Source organism: Mesoplodon mirus (genome assembly GCF_964341445.2).
Source record: "Mesoplodon mirus genome assembly, chromosome: 4".
NCBI classification, from domain to species: Eukaryota; Metazoa; Chordata; class Mammalia; order Artiodactyla; family Ziphiidae; genus Mesoplodon; species Mesoplodon mirus.
Window position 1 is genome coordinate 83,642,680 of NC_138979.1, and position 23,355 is coordinate 83,666,034.

The 23,355-nt window shown below is 36.3% G+C and overlaps 1 protein-coding gene, 1 long non-coding RNA gene and 1 pseudogene across 4 annotated transcripts in view; 2 read left to right on the plus strand and 1 right to left on the minus strand.

Annotated features, from left to right (window-relative positions):
* The window catches only part of LOC309803326 (ankyrin repeat domain-containing protein 26-like), a 361,186-nt pseudogene that overhangs the window by 216,951 nt on the left and 120,880 nt on the right, over window positions 1-23,355 (plus strand). The gene's annotated exons all lie outside the window — the stretch shown is intronic.
* Window positions 1-23,355, minus strand: part of LOC309803322 (ankyrin repeat domain-containing protein 26-like) — a 138,971-nt gene that overhangs the window by 85,768 nt on the left and 29,848 nt on the right. The window contains exons 12-16 of the mRNA XM_082619393.1: window positions 23,082-23,143; window positions 20,152-20,245; window positions 18,016-18,114; window positions 17,370-17,398; window positions 17,205-17,277 (exon numbers count right to left, since the gene is read on the minus strand). Of these exons, the coding sequence (XP_082475519.1) occupies window positions 17,205-17,277; window positions 17,370-17,398; window positions 18,016-18,114; window positions 20,152-20,245; window positions 23,082-23,143 (357 nt within the window). The remainder of the gene's footprint in view (window positions 1-17,204; window positions 17,278-17,369; window positions 17,399-18,015; window positions 18,115-20,151; window positions 20,246-23,081; window positions 23,144-23,355) is intronic.
* LOC309803329 lies at window positions 2,940-8,904 on the plus strand. Of its 2 annotated transcripts, XR_014293928.1 has the most exons (3): window positions 2,940-6,216; window positions 6,309-7,114; window positions 8,626-8,904. It is a non-coding gene; the product is annotated as an uncharacterized lncRNA (long non-coding RNA). The 2 variants fall into 2 exon arrangements; XR_014293927.1 differs by having other exon boundaries at window positions 2,940-7,114.

Consider the following 23,355-nt stretch of genomic DNA (forward strand, 5'->3'; position numbering starts at 1 on the left):
AGAGCTACATGAAAACAAGTAAGAACAGCAAAGTATCATTCAAAAGCTCTACAACTGATGTGAACAGAGTACAGGAAGGGCACACAGGAAAGAGGAGTCAGCTGTATCTGGGTAGCTCAGGAAATGCTGCAAAGACAGGTCTGTGTCTTAAAAGACACACACAGTGTAGAGCGGGGATGTGAAGGGGATTCTAGAAAAGGCAGCCTGAGCAAAAGGACGAGGCGTGAAACAACATAACAAGTCACGTGGAAAACTAGAATACAGTTACCGGGAATGGCATGGAGAGACAAAACTGGAGGATCAGAGCCAAACCAAAAAAAGCAAGTGTCCTCCTAGAACATGAACTTTCTCCTTCATGTGATGGGGATCCACTACATAAGTAGAGGTGTTACATCTTCACAAATATATTTTAGAAAGGTCACTCTGGCAGCAACGTAAAGATGAACATCAGGGGAGCAAAACTAGAAAAGAGCATTTCAAAATTATAAGTGAGAAAGTAATAGGAAATGAAAAATGGTAAGCAGGTAGAAAATACTGAACTTGATGAGCAACAGGATGTGGTGATTTCAGGGAGGGATGGAGTCCAGGATTTTTCCTGCTTTGGTATTTCAGTGATGTTATCTACTAGGATGGGGAAGACAGATGACAGAGTAGCTTACAAAGAGTCAGGAAAGAGGAAGGCATCAGGGACAATGTCTTCAGTTTGGGGCATAACAAATTTGAGGCACCCAGGGGACTTAGAAGAAAGATTTGGATAAGTGCATTTGGATTAGTAATAGATAAACTTATTCAGGAAAAGCATATGATGTTAAGATAAATATCTGTAAAATATACTAACCTGGTATAATTAAATGATGCAAACCTATGCAGAGTTCTGAACTTTTGAAAATATAAACAAGACTGGGGAAGAAAACTATGAGATTCAATTTTTCGATTATATATTGCAACATTTGTTTAAGGATATAAAATATACTCTTTCACGAATATGTGCAAATATTCCTTTCCTGGATATTATAGCAATAAGGATTTTTAAGTTTAATGAAAAGATTTAATTGTAAAACACCAACTCAAGAGACTACAAGAACACTCCTTTTCAAAAATTAATCTGAAAAGACAAGTTTGAAATTGTAGAAGAGAATGTTTATGTGATTATGGAATTATAAGGCATTTTTAAGTACTACTATGATGTACGAAAGAAATATAAAACCCTATTTTGAGTGTTGCTGTAGATCAAAAAATTGTTTCTTAAAGTCATATAAGACATTCTGGAAGTCTAGGAGCAAATAATTTGAATTGGTAAACTTGAAAATGTTTTTCAAAAATTAGTCGGGGACTCAAGCTTTTTGTGTCAGGTCATCTCTTCCTAACTAGAAAAACTATTATGAAGGTATGTAACCACAGATGACCTGGTGATTTATTATTAACACTTTTATTGAAGTGCACTGGCATTTTAAGAAAACAATTAGAGATGCCTTATCATTTTGGGCATTAAAAAGATCAATCCCTTTTCTTTGCTGTTAGTAAGATTAACGATAAACAGTTTTGCATAGAACATTTCTACATGTGTGCTGTTTTAATTTTCAATGAAAAGGTCCTTTTTTTTTTATAATAGTTTTAAGCCCAACGAAGGAGTTATCATCATAGGAGCCACAAACTTCCCAGAGGCATTAGATAAGTAAGTATTAAAATTTTTGTGATATATTCTAGAATAGTGATGAACTTTAAAAATATTGTGCTAAGTGAAGGAAACCCATCACAAAACATCACATATTATATGATTGCTTTTATATGAAATGTCTAGAATAAGCAGATCCATAGCAACAGAAAGGAATTTAGTGGTTGCCAGAGGTTAGGGAAAATGGGGAATAACTGCCAGTAGATTTGGGGTTGCTTTCAGCTGGAGAAGAGAGGGAGGGGGTAAAAATTCTCTAAAATTAGATTGTGGTGATGGTTGGGCAACTCTGAATATATTAAAAACCACTGGGTTACACTACCAAACGTAAAATAGATAGCTAGTGGGAAGCAGCGGCACAGCACAGGGAGATCAGCTCGGTGCTTTGTGACCACCTAGAGGGGTGGGATAGGGAGGGTGGCAGGGAGGGAGATGCAAGAGGGAGGGGATATGGGGACATATGTATATGTATAACTGATTCACTTTGTTATACAGCAGAAAATAACACAACATTGTAAAGCAAATTATACTCCAACAATGATGTTAAAAAAAAACAACACTGGGTTTTCGACTTCAAATTCTATGATATGAAAATTGTATCTCAGTAAAGCTGCTAAAAGAATCTGCTCACAACTTAAACATCACAAAGCTTTCGGGTGGGGGGTAGAGAGGATTTTTAGAATAAAATTTACTATAGTTTAAAAGTTTTATTGGTTTTATTATATAGAAGTTATTCATACTTTCATTTGATCTAATAGTTGGTTCTTGCCTAAGACTCTAGTTTAACATTTTGTACTTAATAGCAGTAAGATGGATGTGTAGCTCTCATAATAGATTGCTGTAGAATTATTTGTTCCTTGACTGGCTGACTTGCATGTCTTTGTCTCTGAAGGGCTGTATGCTATCTAGATGCACACATTTATCTATATGAACCTTTGTTCTGCCTTCTGGTTATTGAAACTGTTCTTTGAGCCACGTTTTATAAGGAACTAATCTGAATATTTATGTTCAAAATAAATATTGGTTGCCACTGTCTTTCCATCTTCTCTTTAGGATGTCTGTCCTGTTTAACTTGACCTTCAGCACAGTCAGCTTATTAATTTATATTTTCTTTTTGTATTCTCCCTTTAGCGCCTTAATACGTCCTGGTCGTTTTGACATGCAGGTTACAGTTCCCAGGCCAGATGTAAAAGGTCGAACAGAAATCTTGAAGTGGTATCTCAATAAGATAAAGTTTGATCAGTGTAAGTCTTAATTCGACGATACAGACATTATCTCCATAAAATGGTAATATATCAATCCACCCTGTTTGTGGTCCTTACTCAGGATGTCTTAAAAGACAAATTCCTTTAAATGTCTATTTTTCTCTCCTCTTGTTTGTCCATAAAGTCCATTTCTCAATGAACGTGTGTCCAGAGATTCTGTCATTTTGAATCCCGATTCTAAAGAAAGTTTTCTTTTGAGTACTTAGATAATACTTGATGAAATCTATGTATAAATGTTTCTTTAGATGAATGTAAAATATAAAATCATATAAAAAGCACCTGTATATTATGAGCATAGTACCTCATGATATAGTCACTTTGGGGCCAAAAGAGGGGAAGCAGACTATAAAACAAAACACATGGAAATATTATGGAACTACCTGAGTAATAAAAGCAGCTATTAAAGCTGCAGTATTTTCAAAGATACCTGAATCAATTCTTAAAACCAAATATGTTTCCGATAATAAGGGGGGCTTTTATGTCCAAAGTTATTTCAAGATGAAATTCTGAAAACAAAACGTCTATGAATGTGCTTTTTCAGTTTGTGGTTAGGCCATAATTAAAGGTTTGTAAATCGTTATCTGGCAACTCTACCTTTCTCTGTTTATCACAAAGTTATTTAAATATAATAACTTTTGTGATTTGTCCCAATGACAATTTTAATGGTGTGTTTACTAGCAGTTTTGGCTTTTTCCCCTTAGAATTTAGTGAAGTAAGCTTTTGTAAAATTACAGCTCATGATGGCTATCTTCTTTTTTCTTTTGCAATGTGAGTTCTTTATGAAGAGCTTTTTATTAGCTCTTCTGAAATTTTAATATTGTGTCCTGTCTGCATATAGCTGTTGATCCAGAAATCATAGCTCGAGGTACTGTTGGCTTTTCTGGAGCAGAGTTGGAGAATCTTGTGAACCAAGCTGCTTTAAAGGCAGCTGTTGATGGAAAAGAAGTGGTAACCATGACGGAACTAGAGTTCTCCAAAGATAAAATCCTAATGGGTAGGTTTTCTTTTTTTTCATTTTTTCCCTATCTTATACTGTTCATTATGTTAGACAAAAAATTCTTTTTTTAAAAAATTGCCACTTGATAATTTTTGGTTTGGTGGTAATTCACTCTGTTTTTTTTTAAAAAATTATTTATTTATTTATTGGCTGCATTGGGTCTTCGTTGCTGCATGCGGGCTTTCTCTAGTTGCGGCGAGCGGGGGCTACTCTTCATTGTGGTGCATGGGCTTCTCATTGTGGTGGCTTCTCATGGAACATGGGCTCTAGGTGCGTGGGCTTCAGTAGTTGTGGCTTATGGGCTCTAGAACTCAGGCTCAGTAGCTGTGGCGCATGGGCTTAGTTGCTCCGCGGCATGTGGAGTCTTCTTGGACCAGAGCTCGAACCCGTGTCCCCTGCATTGGCAGGCGGATTCTTAACCACTGCGCCACCGGGGAAGTCCGAGAAAAAACTCTTAATTTTGAGAGAAAGTTTATAAAAAAGAAAGGTATAGAAACATGCAAATATATACTCTAACAGAGCAACACAGTTTGGCCTGTTACAGAACAAATATATTATAAATTATATTACACTCTTTGGGGGGCATGAGTGCCCATGTCTTTCCTCTTGTCTGATATTGCTGATAAAAGAATAGTTAATTTTACTGTTTTTCAGAATTTAATTTTTACTTTAAATCTTGAATTGCCTTCAAAACAGGTTAGTTATGATATTCCTGTTAAATTAGAAGTTTATTTTCTAGAAATAGAATACAGCTTTTCCTTTTGATATAAGGATTAAGATGATAGTTTTTACAGTTTGGTTTTCAGTTGACAAATTATGGTTTACATGTGTTGTAGAGTGGAATCTACTCATTTTTTAAACTTTCAAACTTTTAAAATATTTATTAATGATATTAAATCATATGACTCTAAGAATGACTTTGAGACAAAGGAGCTTCATTCATTTAAATATACCTTCTTAATGGAGTATTTTACTTAAGTAAATTTTTATTCTTAGAGCCTGAGCGTAGAAGTGTGGAAATTGATAACAAAAACAAAACAATCACAGCGTATCATGAATCTGGTCACGCTATTATTGCATATTACACTAAAGATGCTATGCCTATCAACAAAGCTACAATCATGCCACGAGGGCCAACACTTGGACATGTATCTTTAGTTTTTCTTTTCTTTCAAATAGCGCTCCCCAGGAGCTTATGTAGGAAATTGCTGATGGAAACATTTCAAAAGAAAATTCAGCTACTTCCTAGGTGTGTTGATACTTTCTTCTTTAACTTCCTCAACTGTCTTGAAATCAGACATACTTGTGAAATTTACCTGCTAATAAAGGATATCCTTAATATTTCAGATAATATATTTACATTATGAAATGTAATTCAGGAATGACAGCAAAATATAATTCTTAAATATGTAGTTGCTCTTTTCCCCTCGAAAGAAATTATGTATCATAGTGACTGGTTCAATAGTTTTTCTAAGTTTTTTCTCATTGAGTACAAGTTTCATTTTCATATCTCTCTAATTATAGACGTTTATTTTTATTTATTTATGTTTTAAATTTTATTTTTGGCTGCGTTGGGTCTTCTTTGCTGCACGCGGGCTTTCTCTAGTGGAAGCGAGAGGGGGCTGCTCTTCATTGCAGTGCGTGGGCTTCTCATTGCGGTGGCTTCTCTTGTTGCAGAGCACAGGCTCTAGGCGTGCGGGCCTCAGTAGTTGTGATACATGGGCTCAGTGGTTGTGGCTTGCAGGCTCTAGAGCACGGGCCCAGTAGTTGTGGCGCACAGGCTGAGTTGCTCCGCGGCATGTGGGATCTTCCCAGACCAGGGCTCGAACCGTGTCCCCTGCATTGGCAGGCAGATTCTTAACCACTGCACCACCAGGGACGTCCCTATAGACGTTTTAAACATTTTTGTGCAACGAGGGACAAACAGTTGTATTGCAGCATTAACTACTTACTATTTATAAACTGCACTTTTGCTTTCCTCATTTTATACATAGCTGGTTTGGTAATCAATCACCATGACCATCTCTATTAAATGCCGCTGAGCTTTCAGCATCATGGTATTAAGTAAGGTCATGAGAGACAAATGATAATTCAGGTTATTAATGTAAGTGTTTCAAAACTGTGTCTGAATTTTTTCTGTTTTTCAATTGTCTGGGTGTACCTGTTGCCTGAAAATGATCGACGGAACGAAACTAGAGCTCAGCTTCTTGCTCAGATGGACGTCAGTATGGGAGGAAGAGTGGCAGAGGAACTTATATTTGGAGCTGATCATATTACAACAGGTTGGCTGTAAAGAATAGCTTTGGTTCAAATTGTGTTTGTTGGTTTAAAGATTTTTTTTAACCTGAGTTTTATGTATATTTCAAAATTTCAGGTGCTTCCAGTGATTTTGATAATGCAACCCAAATAGCAAAGCAGATCGTCACCACATTTGGAATGAGTGAAAAGGTAATGGCTAATTTTAATCCTTCCTCATGTATCAAATGTTGATGTGCCAAGTGTCTCTTTGTGAGAGAGGATTCTCATTATAAATTGATAGATTTTCCCCTGTCTCATTCCAAATGGATTTAACAAAGCTGACTCTAAACTAAATGTCATTTTCTGAGAAATGTAACATACTCTTTCCATTCCAGCTGCTCAAACAGTAAGAGTTATTACTTCATGAATTAACCAAATGATAATATAAATTCTTTAGCTTTTTTATTCATATGACATCGAAGACCTACTTGTTGAGCTTGCTTACTTTGCCCTTTCCACATACTTCACGTTCCTACATTATCACTGTGGCTCCATAAAGCAATTCCAGTACTCTGTGAATTGTGGATTTCTGGACTAGAATAGCTGCTAAGGTTTTCTAAGAAGGTACTCAGAACGATACTTAGGATTTAAAATTTTCTCTCTTGTTCACACTTTTTAGTATTATACTTTCAGAAGAATAATGAAGTTTTTTTGCCCTCAAGGGCATTTTTATATTGTATTTTTTCCTTGCCCCCATGATATTTATTTTCTTATGTATAGGATAGTACTTCCTCTGTTACATACATTAGTGTTGGAGGTTTTTCTGTTGGATTTCTTTCTTTTCATTGATTTTAGCTTGGAGTTATGACCTACAGTGATACAGGGAAACTGAGTCCAGAAACTCAATCTGCTATTGAACAGGAAACCAGAATCCGTCTGAGGGTAATGATCTTTTTTTAAATGTTTATTTATCTATTTAGTCAAAATGTGCCTAAATATTTGAGTGCTTGCAAAAAAACTAAAGTTCCTCTGTTTTATAAAGTTAATAGGTGCACCGGTGCTGCCGTGATTAAATATGTCATAGACTGGATTTTTGACATAGACTGGAACCCCTGATCATAGACTGGATCTTTATTTTATTCTGGCCATAGGCTAAGAACAATTTATATATATATATATATATATATATACATATATATATATGTATATATGTATATATATATATATATATATACACACACACACACACACACACACATATGTATATATATATTTTTTAAAATAAATTTATTTATTTTATTTTTGGCTGCATTGGGTCTTTGTTGCTACATGTGGGCTTTCTCTAGTTGCAGCGAGCAGGGGCTGCTCTTCATTACGGTGGCTTCTCTTGTTGCTGAGCATGGGCTCTAGGGCACGGGCTTCAGTGGCTGTGGTGCGGGGCTTCAGTGGTTGTGGCACACGGGCTTAGTTGCTTCGCGGCATGTGGGATCTTCCCGGACCAGGGATTGAACCCGTGTCCCCTGCATTGGCAGGCGGATTCTTAACCACTGTGCCACTAGGGAAGCCCAGAACAATTTACATTGTGATTTAAATATTCAGTTCTTCTTTAGCTGATATATTTCTAATATTTTATGTATTTTCTTTAATTTGATTATTTTACTTGGACATGGTTATGCTCAAAATGTCTAGTAATTGTATTGTGTTTATATGACCTGTGCTTCTTGGTGTTGGTAAATTCACTTTTACATTTTCCACCCAATTTTATAAGGACAAAAATATAATTCGCTAGTAAAATATTGGCATAAACATTGTACAGGCGAATATGACACTGCCAAAAATGAACTGTTATTACTGCCGTTATTCATAAGCTGATAAACTTAATTCAGACTCACCTTTGGAAAGAGAGTTGAAGGATTTAAATGAAAAGTTCAAGGTGGGTTGCAAAAAAAAAATCAAATGTATGGAAGTCAGGGATCACCTCTAATGATACTGTGTTACAGTATTGAGAGGTGAGTGTGTTACCAAGTAAAAGAATGGAAATTATATCTTTTCTGGCCATTCTAGATTGAGTAAATTGGTGAAATCTCAAGAGGCAAAAGGAGCAAACTCCCTTTCCTTTTAGCACGTATACTGAAAAGAGAAATAGATTTCTGTGTTCACAGACCTTATTTAGAAAGCAGATGAGTACAGTGTATACTTTTATTTCTTAAGTAGCTTTTTGTTTAAGTAGTCCTCAGTTATCTCTATGATAGACTTTGAGGTTAAAAATGTAACATTTGAAAGTATGAAAGAGTTATCTTTAGGGAACCAAGCTTTTAAATGCATTTATCTTTCATAACTAGAAGTCAATAGATTTTATAGTTTTTTTAGGGTGCATAAAGGCTTTTTATCTCATTGAGGGTTTGTGCTTCTCCTAAGGTTTCTGCCTCTTACATATCTGCTTTGTATTTCAGGATTCGTATGAGCGAGCAAAACATATCTTGAAGACTCATGCAAAAGAGCACAAGAATCTAGCAGAAGCTTTACTGACCTATGAGCCTTTGGATGCCAAAGAGGTTCAGATTGTTCTTGAGGGGAAGAAATTGGATGTGAGATGATAGCTCTTGATGCATTGTTGGTTTTATTGCAAGACCATAAGTAGCACTGCAGTAGTCGTATTTTGCAACACTTTTCTCCCATTCTTGGTATCACTCAAGGGTGTGAAACACTTTGTCAGTCTTTTGTCACATTTATCTAATTTTGATTATTCTCATGATGGACACCTACTGCAAACAGCAATTTACCAAAGAAAATAAAGAACTATCAGGATTGAAAACAGCTTGTTTGAGAAATGTCAATCAGTTATTAAGTTGAAAATAAGTAATGATTTTATGGTTGGTTACAGTGCTAGATGTGAATAGAAATTGTGCCTTTAGCTCTTGGGAAGTATTTTTACTTAGGAAAATAAAATTCTTGAAGGACTGTCTTTATTTCTAGATAGTACCACTTATCTTTGATAAAGAAATGATGCTATTTGGCTATTGGTAAATCATATTTCTACATACATCAGTGGAAACTTCATTAAGATGCACTTAATTATGATCTAGATTGACCATATATAAAGTGTTTTTTTAAAAATCTAAGAGTAGAGAATTGTGAACCTACAGATACAATCGGAATTTAAATGATTATTATAAGCTTTTTAAAATGCAGCTTGCATTTTCATGGTCTTTTTTATTTTAACATTACTATCACTCTGAAAATGAAGTTTATTTCAGAGCAGCAGCATTTTGTTAAATAAACAAGTAACACACCTCAAATTATGAATAACTATGTAATTATGCTTTGCGTTAAAACCAAAATAAAACCAAAAACCCAGTCCCATTCAGAGTGAACTTTTGAATTATGCTGTGTTAGAAATGGAAAGTTGTGTTTATTTTTCAGTCAGATTTTGTGAATATGAATGTGTTGTTACAGAATTTACAGATGACTTTACCTAACTCAGTAGAAAAATTATTTTAGAGCACATTGTAGTGGTTTTACAACCATACTATATTCTTGAAGTGATTTTATTAAAATTACCTACAGTTTTCTAGTACCTTTTAAGCTGTATATGGTCTTCGTTGAGGTTGGTAGAGGGAGCTTGCTACATGATATTCTTGCCCTTTATTTGGGTAATTTAAAATTTTGATGTACTTTCAAACTTAGAGAAACATTACCAGAATAATACAAGGAATTCTCATATACCCTTGATTCTGATATACCAGTTATTTTCATTTGCCCGTTTTTTATTGCCCCTGCTTCCTTTCTCCCTTCCTCCTCTCTTCCCTCCCTCCCTCCTTCCCTCCCCTTCTCTCTGTGTTTATATATATATATATATATATATGAGTATACATGTCTTTGCGTGGACACGTTTTCATTTGTCTTGGTAGACTTCTAGAAATTGCTGTGTGATGTGGTGAGTTTCTGTTTAACTTGTTAAGAACCTGATGAACTGTTTTGAAAGTAACTATATAATTTAATGTTCCAACTACCAGTGTATGAAGGTTCCCGTTTCTCCATATCTTGTACAGTGTTTCTTATAGTCTTGTCCTTTTGACAAAGCCAACCTAGTGGGTATGAAGTAGAATCTCATTGTGGATTTAATTTACATTTCCCTAGGACTAGTGATTTTGAACATCCTCTGCTAGGCTTTTGGTCATTTGTATATCGTCTTTGGAGAAATGTCTGTTGAAATCCTCCCTCCCCTCTTTGGGTTGTTGTCTTCTGTGTTGTAAGAGATCATATATTCTAAAGACAAGTCCTTTATCATATGGATCTTGTTTTTTTTGTTTTTTTGTGTTTTTTTTTGGCGGTACGCGGGCCTCTCGCTGTTGTGGCCTCTCCCATTGCGGAGCACAGGCTCTGGACGTGCAGGCTCAGTGACCATGGCTCACGGGCCCAGCTGGCCGCGGCATGTGGGATCTTCCCAGACCGGGGCACGAACCCATGTCCCCTGCATCGGCAGGCGGACTCTCAACCACTGCACCACCAGGGAAGCCCAATCTTGTTTTTTTTTTTAATCCAGTGTGAAAATCTCTGTTGTTTGAGTAGGGTGTTTAGTTCATTCATATTTAATATTTATGTAGTGGCTTTTACATCTGCCATTTGCTATTTGTTTTCTGTTTTTCTCGTATCTAAAGAGATCCCTGTGTTCCTCTTCTTCTTTTTTGGCTGCACAGCATGGCTTGTGGGATCTTAGTTCCCCAACAGGAATTGAACCCGGGCCCTTGGCAGTGAGAGCACGGAGTTCTAACCACTGGACTAACAGGAAATTCCCTGTTCCTCCTATTGTGAGTTATGTCTTAGCAGTTGCTCTAGGGATGACAGTACGCATTTATCACTCTTGATCACAGGCTCCTTCAAAATAATACAAGTTTAATTCTGTCAAAATGTAGTAAATTTGTTGCTTTCTTACCTACTTCTTGGCCCTAAATAGCAGAAAGAAGAGGAGAGGTGACCTAGAGAACCTCAGTCTCTCCATTGGGAATTGGAGTAGCCTCTAATTTTAGCCACAGAAGGTTTTCCTCAACTGTATATGTTGGGATTTTGCAAAAATCCTGTTCTGATGAACCTCCAGATGAGATTGGTGGGAGGAGTGAGTGGTGTGGCTCTTACTCCTTAGCTGCCCAGAATGATTGTCATCTCTGAAGTGGTTATAGGGAAGTCGTGTCCATATCCCCCTCCCCGACCCCCCACCATCCCATACCTCCTCCTTTTAGTTTAGTGTATATTAGCAGGTTGGGCTAGAGGAATCAGCTGCTATGCGGTTGATTTTTTTTTAACCCTTTCCCTTATTTGCCTTTTACTCCTCCCCTTAATCTAAAAGCTCTGTTTAATGCAACTGGAAATCTTTATCCTCCTCCCTCCCCCTTCCTTTATATATTGAGGCTTTGGGGTAGGAGAAAAGTGCACAACCCACCACCCCCCTTCCCCTCTGCATTAAAATTCCTTATTTACCCCTTTTCCCCTTCACATTTCGTCCCACTCCTTTTCTGGCAAAAAGGAGCCTTTTCCTCTCTGTGACCCTAAGAGCATACTGCACAAGGGAAATCGCCCCCATCCAGATGTGGCTCCACTCTTCATTTCTCTTGTCTTCTGCTGCTCTTTTCCTGGTGCTCTTTTTGTCGGTGGGGTGTGGGTAATAGAACAGCCATGGGCTTTTGGGGACTTAAAGTTAAAGCTGTTTGTTTTTTCCTTTTCATTTATAAAAACACTAAACGTTCAATTTCAGAGAACCAAAAATCCCACCTTCCCACAGAACACTACTAAGGGGCATGTCTTCTGCTCCATACCTTTTCTGGTTTTCTTTCTCTCTTGTTAATGCTTTTAAAAACAAATGAGTTTTTTTAATATAAATAAAGTTTTTAAAGTGTGAAAAAAAACAAACACAAAAGAATTAAGAAAATGGTCATAGGAACATACATATTGATAATTACCTTAAACGTGAATGGATTAAATGCTCCAACCAAAAGACACAGGCTTGCTGAATGGATACAAACACAAGACCCATATATATGCTGTCTACAAGAGCCCCACTTCAGACCTACGGACACATACAGACTGAAAGTGAGGGGATGGAAAAAGATATTCCATGCAAATGGAAATCAAAAGAAAGCTGGAGTAGCAATACGCATATCAGATAAAATAGACTTTAAAATAAAGAATGTTACAAAAGACAAGGAAGGACACTATATAATGATCAAGGGATCAATCCAAGAAGAATATATAACAATTATAAATATATATGCATCCAACATAGGACCACCTCAATATATAAGGCAACGGCTAACAGCTGTAAAAGAGGAAATCAACAGTAACACAATAATAGTGGGGGACTTTAACACCTCACTTGCACCAATGGACAGATCATCCAAAATGTAAATAAATAAGGAAACAGAAGCTTTAAATGACACAATAGGCCAGATAGATTTAATTGATATTTATAGGACATTCCATCCAAAAACAGCAGATTACACTTTCTTCTCAAGTGCGCACAGAACATTCTCCAGGATAAATCACATCTTGGGTCACAAACCAAGCCTCAGTAAATTTAAGAAAATTGAAATCATATCAAGCATCTTTTCTGACCACAACACTATGAGATTAGAAATGAATTACAGTGGAAAAACAAAAAATACACAAACACATGGAGGCTAAACAGTAAATTGCTAAATAACCAAGAGATCACTGAAGAAATCCAAGAGGAAATCAAAAAATACCTAGAGACAAATGACAATGAAAACACAACAATCCAAAACCTATGGGATGCAGCAAAAGCAGTCTTAAGAGGGAAGTTTATAGCTATACAAGCCTACCTCAAGAAACAAGAAAAATCTCAAATAAATAATCTAGCTTTATACCTAAAGGAACTAGAGAAAGAAGAACAAACAAAACCCAAAGTTAGCAGAAGGAAAGAAAACATACAGATCAGAGCAGAAATAAATGAAATAGACACAAAGAAAACAATAGCAAAGATCAATAAAACTAAAAGCTGGTTCTTTGAGAAGATAAACAAAATTGATAAACCATTAGCCAGACTCATCAAGAAAAAGAGGGAGAGGACTCAAATCAATAAAATTAGAAATGAAAAAGGAGAAGTTACAACAGACACCGCAGAAAGACAAAGCATCTTAAGAGACTACTACAAGCAACTCTATGCCAATAAAATGGACAACCTGGAAGAAATGGACAAATTCTTAGAAAGGTATAACCTTCCAAGACTGAACCAGGAGAAACAGAAAATATGAACAGACCAATCACAAGTAATGAAATTGAAGCTGTGATGAAAAATCTTCCAACAAACAAAAGTCCAGGAGCAGATGGCTTCACAGGTGAATTTTATCAAACATTTAGAGGAGAGCTAACACCCATCCTTCTCAAACTCTTCCAAAAAATTGCAGAGGAAGGAGCACTCCCAAACTCATTTTACGAGGCCACCATCACCCTGATACCAAAACCAGACAAAGATACGGCAAAAAAAGAAAATTACAGACCAATATCACTGATGAATATAGATGCAAAAATCCTCAACAAAATACTAGCAAACAGAATCCAACAATGCATTAAAAGGATCATACACCATGATCAACTGGGATTTATCCCAGGGATGCAAGGATTCTTCAATATACACAAATCAATCAATGTGATACACCATATTAACAAATTGAAGAATAAAAACCATATGATCATCTCAATAGATGCAGAAAAAGCTTTCAACAAAATTCAACACCAATTTATGATAAAAACTCTCCAGAAAGTGGGCATAGAGGGAACGTACCTCAACATAATAAAGGTCATATATTACAAACCCACAGCAAACATCATTCTCAATGGTGAAAAACTGAAAGCATTTCCTCTAAGATCAGGAACAAGACAAGGATGTCCACTCTCACCACTATTATTCAACATAGTTTTGGAAGTCCTAGCCTCAGCAATCAGAGAAGAAAAAGAAATAAAAGGAATATAAATTGCAAAAGAAGAAGTAAAACTGTCACTGTTTGCAGATGACATGATACCATACATAGAGAATCCTAAAGATGCCACCAGAAAACTACTAGAGCTAATCAAAGAATTTGGTAAAGGTGCAGGATACAAAATTAATGCACCGAAATCTCTTGCATTCCTATACACTAATGATGAAAAATATGAAAGAGAAATTAAGGAAACACTCTCATTTACCATTGCAACAAAAAGAATAAAATACCTAGGAATAAACCCTCCTAGGGAGACAAAAGATCTGTATGCAGAAAAGTATAAGACACTGATGAAAGAAATTAAAGATGGTACCAACAGATGGAGAGATAAACCATGTTCTTGGATTGGAAGAATCAATATTGTGAAAATGACTATACTACCCAAAGCAATCTACAGATTCAATGCAATCCCTATCAAATTACCAATGGCATTTTTTACAGAACTAGAACAAAAAATCGTAAAATTTGTATGGAGACAAAAAAGACCCCGAATACCTAATGCAGTCTTGAGGGAAAAAAAAACGCAGATGGAGGAATTAGACTCCCTGACGTCAGGCTATATTACAAAGCTACAGTAATCAAGACAATATGGTACTGGCAGAAAAACAGAAACATAGATCAATGGAACAAGATAGAAAGCCCAGAGGTAAACCCACACACCTATGGTCAACTAATCTATGACAAAGGAGGCAAGGACATACAATGGAGAAAGACAGTCTCTTCAATAAGTGGTGCTGGGAAAACTGGACAGATACATGGAAAGAATGATATTAGAACACTCCCTAACACCATACACAAAAATAAACTCAAAATAGATTAGAGACCTAAATGTAAGACTGGACACTATAAATCTCTTAGAGGAAAACATAGGAAGAACACTCTTTGACATTAATCACAGCAAGATCTTTTTTGATCCACCTCCTAGAGTAATGGAAATAAAAACAAAAATAAACAAATGGGACCTAGTGAAACTTCAAAGCTTTTGCACAGGAAAGGAAACCATAAACAAGATAAAAAGACAACCCTCAGAATGGGAGAAAATATTTGCAAACAAATCAACGGACAAAGGATTAATCTCCAAAACATATAAACAGCTCATGCAGCTCAATATTAAAAAAACAAACAACCCAATCCAAAAATGGGCAGAAGACCTAGATAGACAGTTCTCCAAAGAAGACATACAGATGGCCAAGAAGCACATGAAAAGCTGTTCAACATCACTAATTATTAGAGAAATACAAATCAAAACTAGAATGAGGTATCACCTCACACCAGTTAGAATGGGCTTCATCAGAAAATGTACAAACAACAAAGGCTGGACAGGGTATGGAGAAAAGAGAACCCTCTTGCACTGTTGGTGGGAATGTAACTGATACAGCCACTATGGAGAACAGTATGGAGGTTCCTTAAAAAACTAAAAATAGAATTACCATATGATCCAGCAATCCCACTACTGGGCATATACCCTGAGAAAACCATAATTCAAAAAGACACATGCACCCCAATGTTCACTGCAGCACTATTTACCGTAGGCAGGTCATGGACGCAACCTAAATGCCCATCGACAGACGAATGGATAAAGAAGATGGGGTACATATATACAATGGAATATTACTCAGCCATAAAAAAGGAATGAAATTGGGTCATTTGTTGAGACGTGGATGGATCCAGAGACTGTCATACAGAGTGAAGTAAGTCAGAAAGAGAAAAACAAATATCGTATATTAACGCATATATGTGGAACCTAGAAAAATGGTACAGATGAACTGGTTTGCAGGGCAGAAATTGAGGCACAGTTGTAGAAAACAAACGTATGGACACCAAGGAGGGAAAACCGCAGGGCGTTGGGGATGGTGGTGGGATGAATTGGGAGATTGGGAATGACATGTATACACTGATGTGTATAAAATTGATGACTAATAAGAACCTGCTGTATACATTAAAAAAAAGACAAATCAAAGAAGAAAGCAAGAAATGTAAAAGTGAAAGTTTAAAGCCTGTTTCATCACAAGCGTCCCTTTATCATTTCACATCCATGAGCTCTGTAAATGGTTTAAAACAGTGGTTCTCAAGTGTCACCTGAGCATCCCTGGAGTCCCAAGACTCAACCGTTCAAGGGGTCCAAGAGGTCAAAACTATTTTCACAATAACAGTAAACGTTATTTCCATTCTCATTCTGTTTTAAGTGTACAGAGCAGTTTTCCAGAGACAAGATATGTGATAACGTCATACTTCTAATGGCTAATAGAATGTATGAGTGTGTGTTTGTATTTTAAATTTTTCAGTTTTATTTTCCAATACAGTAAACATCAGTAGATACAACCTACTTAAACAAAAGTTCCTTGGGATTCTCAATAATTTTTAAAAGTATAAAAGGATCCTATATATCTGCATCATAAAAAATAACAAACAAATAAATAAAAGGATCTTAAAGCCCAAAACGTTCAGAATTACTGTTTTACAAGATTGTGTCTATCAAATCGTCATTAAGGTATGATTACTTTCCCCCACTTTTAATAATCAAAGACCACACACACGCACACACACACACACACACACACAGAGTCTGCTAATCAAAACATCTGGTTGGTTTAAGCTCATCCGTGTAACACCACTAAAATGAAATAATTAAATTTGAAATACAATTGACATGTTAGCAAGTGAAGCTTTACTCTAGGTTAAGGTCAGAATTCAAATAAGCATTTTATAAAACTGGAAAAATCTTAGAATCTAATAATTAACCTCTGAGAATCCCTAAGAAGTACAGAGATTCCTAACTGAGAACTTTAGGGTATTGAAACGTACATAGAAACATCTGAGTTAAAGCTTACATTTTAAAAATATCTTTTTCTTATGCTTGTAAATATCTTTTTTTCAAAACATGGATACCAACAATAACATGTGCCTTATTTATGTCAAATCCTTCAATTAAACTTGCAAAAACAAAAGAAAAAAGAATTAGGAATATGAAGGCTGTGAGCGTTTCAAATATTTTAGTGTACCTCTTTCCAGAGTGAAATTTGCACTGCAAAATTTACCTGATCTGGCTGTTTGTAAATCCTTCATTCCTACTGCTTTATTAGGAACAGAATCTTTCACTCCAACTGCAGGCTGAATGGGTTTTGAAACAAGTTGATTAATAAATAATGTACATTTGATACAATCTGTAGTTAATAATTCAAGACAAAAATATAAGTTTTTACCTTCAAGTGAGGATATTTTTCAGGAGAATCTAAAAGGCAAAAGGGACATAGAATCAATTACACGTAACTATGAAAGCCAACTATATATTCATGCAGTTAGTACTGAGCAGAACCCTCATGCTTGGCCTTGGCAGTGAATACTTTAGGTTTTGGTGTTTTGTTTCTTGGGGGAAGTTAGGACTGCAACAAGACAGACATATGAATCCACTATAGATACTGAAGAAAAAATAGGAGTACAGGTTTAACAAAACATGCAGTTAAGATTTCAAAAGGAAGATTATGTTCCAAAAGCCTTTATAAAATAGAAAAATGCACATGTACCAATGTGAACATGCTGATTGATGAGGAGAAAAGTGATCTTTAATCAGAGCAACAAATCATGACCCCGAGAAGGTAAATGTGAAAGCTGATGGTAAAATGCAACAGCACATCTTGAATGCAATACAGCAGCATCATTTACACCGTTATACTACAGGTATTTATCATGTTCTTCAGTTTGTCCTGTAATTTAGGAAGTGCACAGTTGGGATGACAGTTCAGTTGAATGTATAATTCATTTCTCATCAGAGAAAGGGTTATGAACTGATCAGCTTGGATATACACTTGTAGAATAATAGTTCATAAAAATATTCATGTTTTTCCATACCCATGTGGGCTACTGGTATGCCTACATTTCTTGGATCCTCTAGTTTAGTCATCTTAAAGTTTCTCGATCCACTCATGCAAGAAGGTATATAAGGCACATCTAAGAAATAACGTATTATAAGTTTTCAACATCGAAGTACGATTATCAAAAGGGAAAAAGTAAATTTTACTGCCACAGAATTATTAGATATTAAAAATCTTTCATATTTCAAAATCAGTGTAGTATTTACTGAAAATAACAATTCTAGCATTTAGGGAATGAACCCTATTAATTTCTTTTGTTTCCAAAATTAGTTTGGTTCAGTATATCATGCTAATGTTTAAAAGGATTTTTGTGAAACAATTATCATCAAAAAATTAGCTATCTTAGGGACTCCCCTGGCGGTCCAGTGGTGAAGACCCCATGCTTCTACTGCAGGAGGCACGGGTTCAATCCCTGGTCGGGGAAATTAAGATCCCACATGCCAAGCCAAGCAGCCAAAAAAAAAAAACCACAAACCTATCTTAAAAAAACAAAAAACAGCCAATGCTTCCATATTCAAATTAATCTCATTTGAATAACACATACCAACACAACATATATCTTTGATGCCTGATAGTTACAAGGAGGAGCTGGGGTTTACCTCAATTCTAGCACCCACTCCTGCTTCCAGTATTCTCTGGAGCAGCAATGACCTAACCTTGTTTCAGTGTAAATACACTGAAGTCATCTAACGAGAGTTCTCTCAAGTTTCCTCATCACCTCCACAATCACCTCCCTAACACCCTTCTTTCCCCCCTCTTTCCTTTCACTATATTCTTTCCTCTTCAAAGGTAGTCTCTGGATCTGTGGTCTTAATTCTCTCCCTTTGACATTCTTTTTATGGATCATCCCCACCACTTCTTTTTTCCTCTTTGCTTAGCAGTGGCACCTTACATCTATAAGTTCTACTTCAACGCTTTGCTACCCTCTGGCTATAAACACACTCAGAAAGAAAAACAAAATAATACTCTTCCTTGATCCTGTTCTGTCTTGAACTATCCAGTGGCTCCTCTTCCAGATTTCTCTCAATGCAAGCCTACACCCTTGCTACTCTGAGAGCTTGTCAGAAATGCACAATCCCAGACCTGCTGCTCAGCATGTGCACTTTTCACAAGGTCCCCAGGGGACTAATTAAAATTTGAGAAACTCTGGCCTATCAGTCTGCTTCTACATTCCCACAGTAAGAGTGGGAAAGCTTTGCTGTTCGTCTCTGACAAGTTTCGGTGCTGGAAGCTCACTTCAAATTTGTCTCACGTTTCAAATACTCTTCTCTTCCCTTTTCTAAAGACCTATTTTACTTTGCCCCCGTCCTCCACAGACCCCTGCTTCCTTTTCCTTCATTTACTCCCTGTAACCTCTGCCTCTCTCATTCTTTAGTCCTTCTTTCCTCTTCCTCATTTCCCGACTTTCCTTAGGTTGTAGAGTACCTTGAAACGGAACTAATAATTTAGCTCCTTAAAGGGGACTCTCAATTTAATCTGTGGCTGACACCAGATAAGATACACAGCTTCCCTCCTTTTCTCATCTTTTTCCTCACTATGCATTTGACAGGTGATTTTCCTTTTTTTTTTTTGCATCAACAGTGTTATGTTTTTTTAATAGTTTTCAGAATATAAGCTGCGTAGCTTTTTAGAATAAAAAATGATATAACTTCAGGTACATGCTTTAGGACACTTGGTTAAACAACAAGCAAACTGTGTCTTTGAGGACCACCTCAAAAGGGTGGCACACTTCACAGTGTAACTTGGTAACAGACATGGAGATAGATGATTATATCATGGCATGTTGTCTACAAAAGAACATCTGGACACTCAGAGCTTAAATAGAACACACCACACAGTTAGGTATTCAAGCACTGCTTTTTGGCCAAATAAAAACTGCCTAAAAACTGCTGATGGATTTTTGACAAGAAAAAAAGATGTAGCTGCTTAGTTCTTCTGATACAGCACTTCTTTTCCAGAATGAGACAGGCTCAGTTCAACTTGAAATCAGTGTGAGGAATGATACTTCCTCTTAACCGACAGGTGATTTTCTTTGGCTATTAGAATATATCAGAATTCCCATTTTAAATCAACATGCTGTCAAATGACTTTTTCATAAAAATATAGTTCTTACCTTCTACTTGTCCATTTAATATATTTTTTCCTCTTTGACCTGCAGCTCCAGATAAATGATCAACATACTTCTCTGGAAGTCTCTCAGAGATACTCTGTTAAAATTGATATTAATAATGAGTTGCATAAAGCTTTCCTAATCCCCTTCTAATAGCTGGAAATACCCTACTTTTTAAAAATTTCCTACTTTACAAGCAATTAGATTTAAAAATAAGAGAAGCATGCATTGAAAACCCAAACACTGAAATAGAAAACTTCATATACACTCTCTAGATCAAGTCTATCTTTTATCCTCATTTGGCTACTGACTCTGTAAACTGAGCATGGAAAGCCAGAGGAATTATTTTCACAGACAAAAAATGTGCCTGACTTACAGGCACATTTCAGCAAAGAATTAACTTCAAAACACCTAACTCTACTTTACATTCATTGTCAAAAGAAGAGAGTATTTTTAAAAAATATGTGTTTAAATAAATGCTTTAATAAGTACCCTTGCTATAAATTTAAAATATTTCTAAAGACAGAAATTTTTAGTATTAAAATAATATACTTGGCATGAAAAGAAACCATGAAGTATTTCATGTTGAGCATAAACAGAACACTGTAGAAGATGCTTCATTTAGGTAAACAAGGGCTTATAAGAATCTGTAATTTGATAAAATTTTTATTGATAGGAAAAATAGTTGAATAAAATAGCGAAGTAGTAATAAAAACTGTTATGTTTAAATAATAGGAGAAAATTTAAATATAGTTATGCAACTCTTCAAAAAAGTACAGCAAGCTTTAATAAGGGAAGAATAAGAACTTTTATTTATTAAGCATCTAAATGTGCCAAGCTTTTCTTATGCACATTTTATTTTCTACATACAACAACAATGATAAAAGTGATTGTAAGGACAGTTACCCCACTTCCTGTTTCCTGGTCCTTCCAAGATGCGAGAGTGTAATGATGGGATCCGCTGCTCTCTTTGTCCAGAATGTCCCTCTCCTGGACCCTGACATGACTGGCTCTTTCCCATCCTCCCCTTGGTAGCTTTTCTCACATGCAGATCTTTTCTGACTACCTAAATTCCACTCCCACTCCCATCCCCATCCTAACTACAAACTCTCTCAATGTTGTCTAACGTAACATTCTCCATTTTCTTTGTCTCTCACTGTTGTGGCCTCTCCCGTTGAGGAGCACAGGCTCTGGACGCGCAGGCTTAGCGGCCATGGCTCACGAGCCCAGCCGGTCTGCGGTACGTGGGATCTTCCCGGACCGGGGAACGAACCTGTATCCCCTGCATCGGCAGGTGGACTCTCAACCACTGCGCCACCAGGGAAGCTCTCTCCATTTTCTTTACATGAAGGACTTAACAGTGACTTATAAAGGATTCCTGTTGGGTTTTATGTTCCCACCACTACAGCCTTACCCCTCAATTGGTACAGTCAGTGTCTAACTGCCCAGTATATAGTTGGTATTCAATAACAGGAATTTATTTAAGAACAAAACATTTAAAATGTCGAGAGGACCTCAAGTACCAAAGCACTTGATACCTATAGGAGATCTCCGATAACAGTCTATATAGAAACTTAACATACCCCAAGCTAGAAATCCACATGCCCGTTCTAATTTTCCTATTCATAACACTACTGTCATTTTATTGTCCTTCAGGTTTTAAAAAAGTGCCCCAGCATTTAGTGAGTCACTAATTGCCACTGTGATCATTTTTGTCTTACATTTCTATAGCACCCTTTACAGTTTACAAGGTGTGTTCACAGCTCTTACCACATCTGTTCCCTACACCTACCTGACAAGTGGGTACCAGTACCATTTTTACGAAGGACGTCACTGACGCTCAACCAGGGTAGACAAGTTTTTCCGAGATCCCACAGCTCGTGACAGAACCAGGATGCTACCATGTCTTTTGACTTTAAACACAGTGCTGTATCACTGCAGCAGCTGCCTAGGTCTAACAGATCAGGCCCTTCTTATCTCTTTCCATAGCTGTCACCTTACAACAGGTCATCATTACTTTATATTTACGTTACTTCAAGTATGGCTGCCATAAAGGTACTCAACGCACACTAGTTTATCCAAAATGGTGTGTACTTATTAAAACATCGCTAAACCTAACTGTTGTTATTATAATGCCACATACTTATTATTCCCCATTCTTTTGCTTCTCTTGAAACGTTCCTTGCAGATCTATTTGAAAATCCAAATGTACTAATACTTTCAAGTCTCAGGCACTATCTTTTTCAGGTCTAAGTGGTAAAAAACTACATTTCAACCTGTTTCTCTCTGAACCTCACTAGGAGTTTTACACATCCATATGTACCAAAGAAACATACATTTGCTTGGGAGACTGGGACTGACAGATACACCCTACTATATATAAAATAGATCAATAATAAGGACCTCCTGTATAGCACAGAGAACTCTACTGAATACTCTGTAATGGCCTATATGGGGAAGGAATCGAAAAAAGAGTGGATATATGTATAACTGATTCACTTTGCTGTATATCTGAAAGTAACACAACATTGTAAATCAACTAGACTCCAACAAAAATTTTTTAAAAAAAGAAAAGAAAAAAGAAACATACATTTGGCCATAGGCTGACCTGGAATAATGCTTCAGTTTTTAGATAAATTTAACTTCAGAACCTAAACTGATTCCTTATGACTTCTAAGCCTTGGTTTTTTCTCTGTGCTACACTGGTTTCATTAGGTGGATCTTGCAAATTAACAAAAGCGTACTATGTGGTAGTTATTATACTTAGCACACAATTATTTAGTTAATTACAGGTTAAATATATAAGGAAAAACTTTGATGGGCAAATGCAAAGGTGAGAAAGTAAAGTCAAAGCATCCCCCCTTTTATGTTTTAACATCACTCAGTGTTTATATTTTAAAATAAAAAATAATAATAATAATAGAAGACAGTACCTCAGAATCCCAAGGTGATTCTATACCTTCCTCTTCTCCTAATCCTAATGCTGACATCATATCTGTAGAGTGCAGCCAAAGATACATTAATGAGAACATTTACTGCTATGAATTTTAAATACATACATGTCTATCTCCATCCACAAATATTTAAATAAAATAAAGTAGCAGAAAAGAATTTCAGAAGGTTGAGGCATTCTTAGGAAGAAAAATAGTTGGTAGTAGTTGGGATACTTCTGAGGAAACAGAGCAAAAGAAACATACTTTAAAAGAA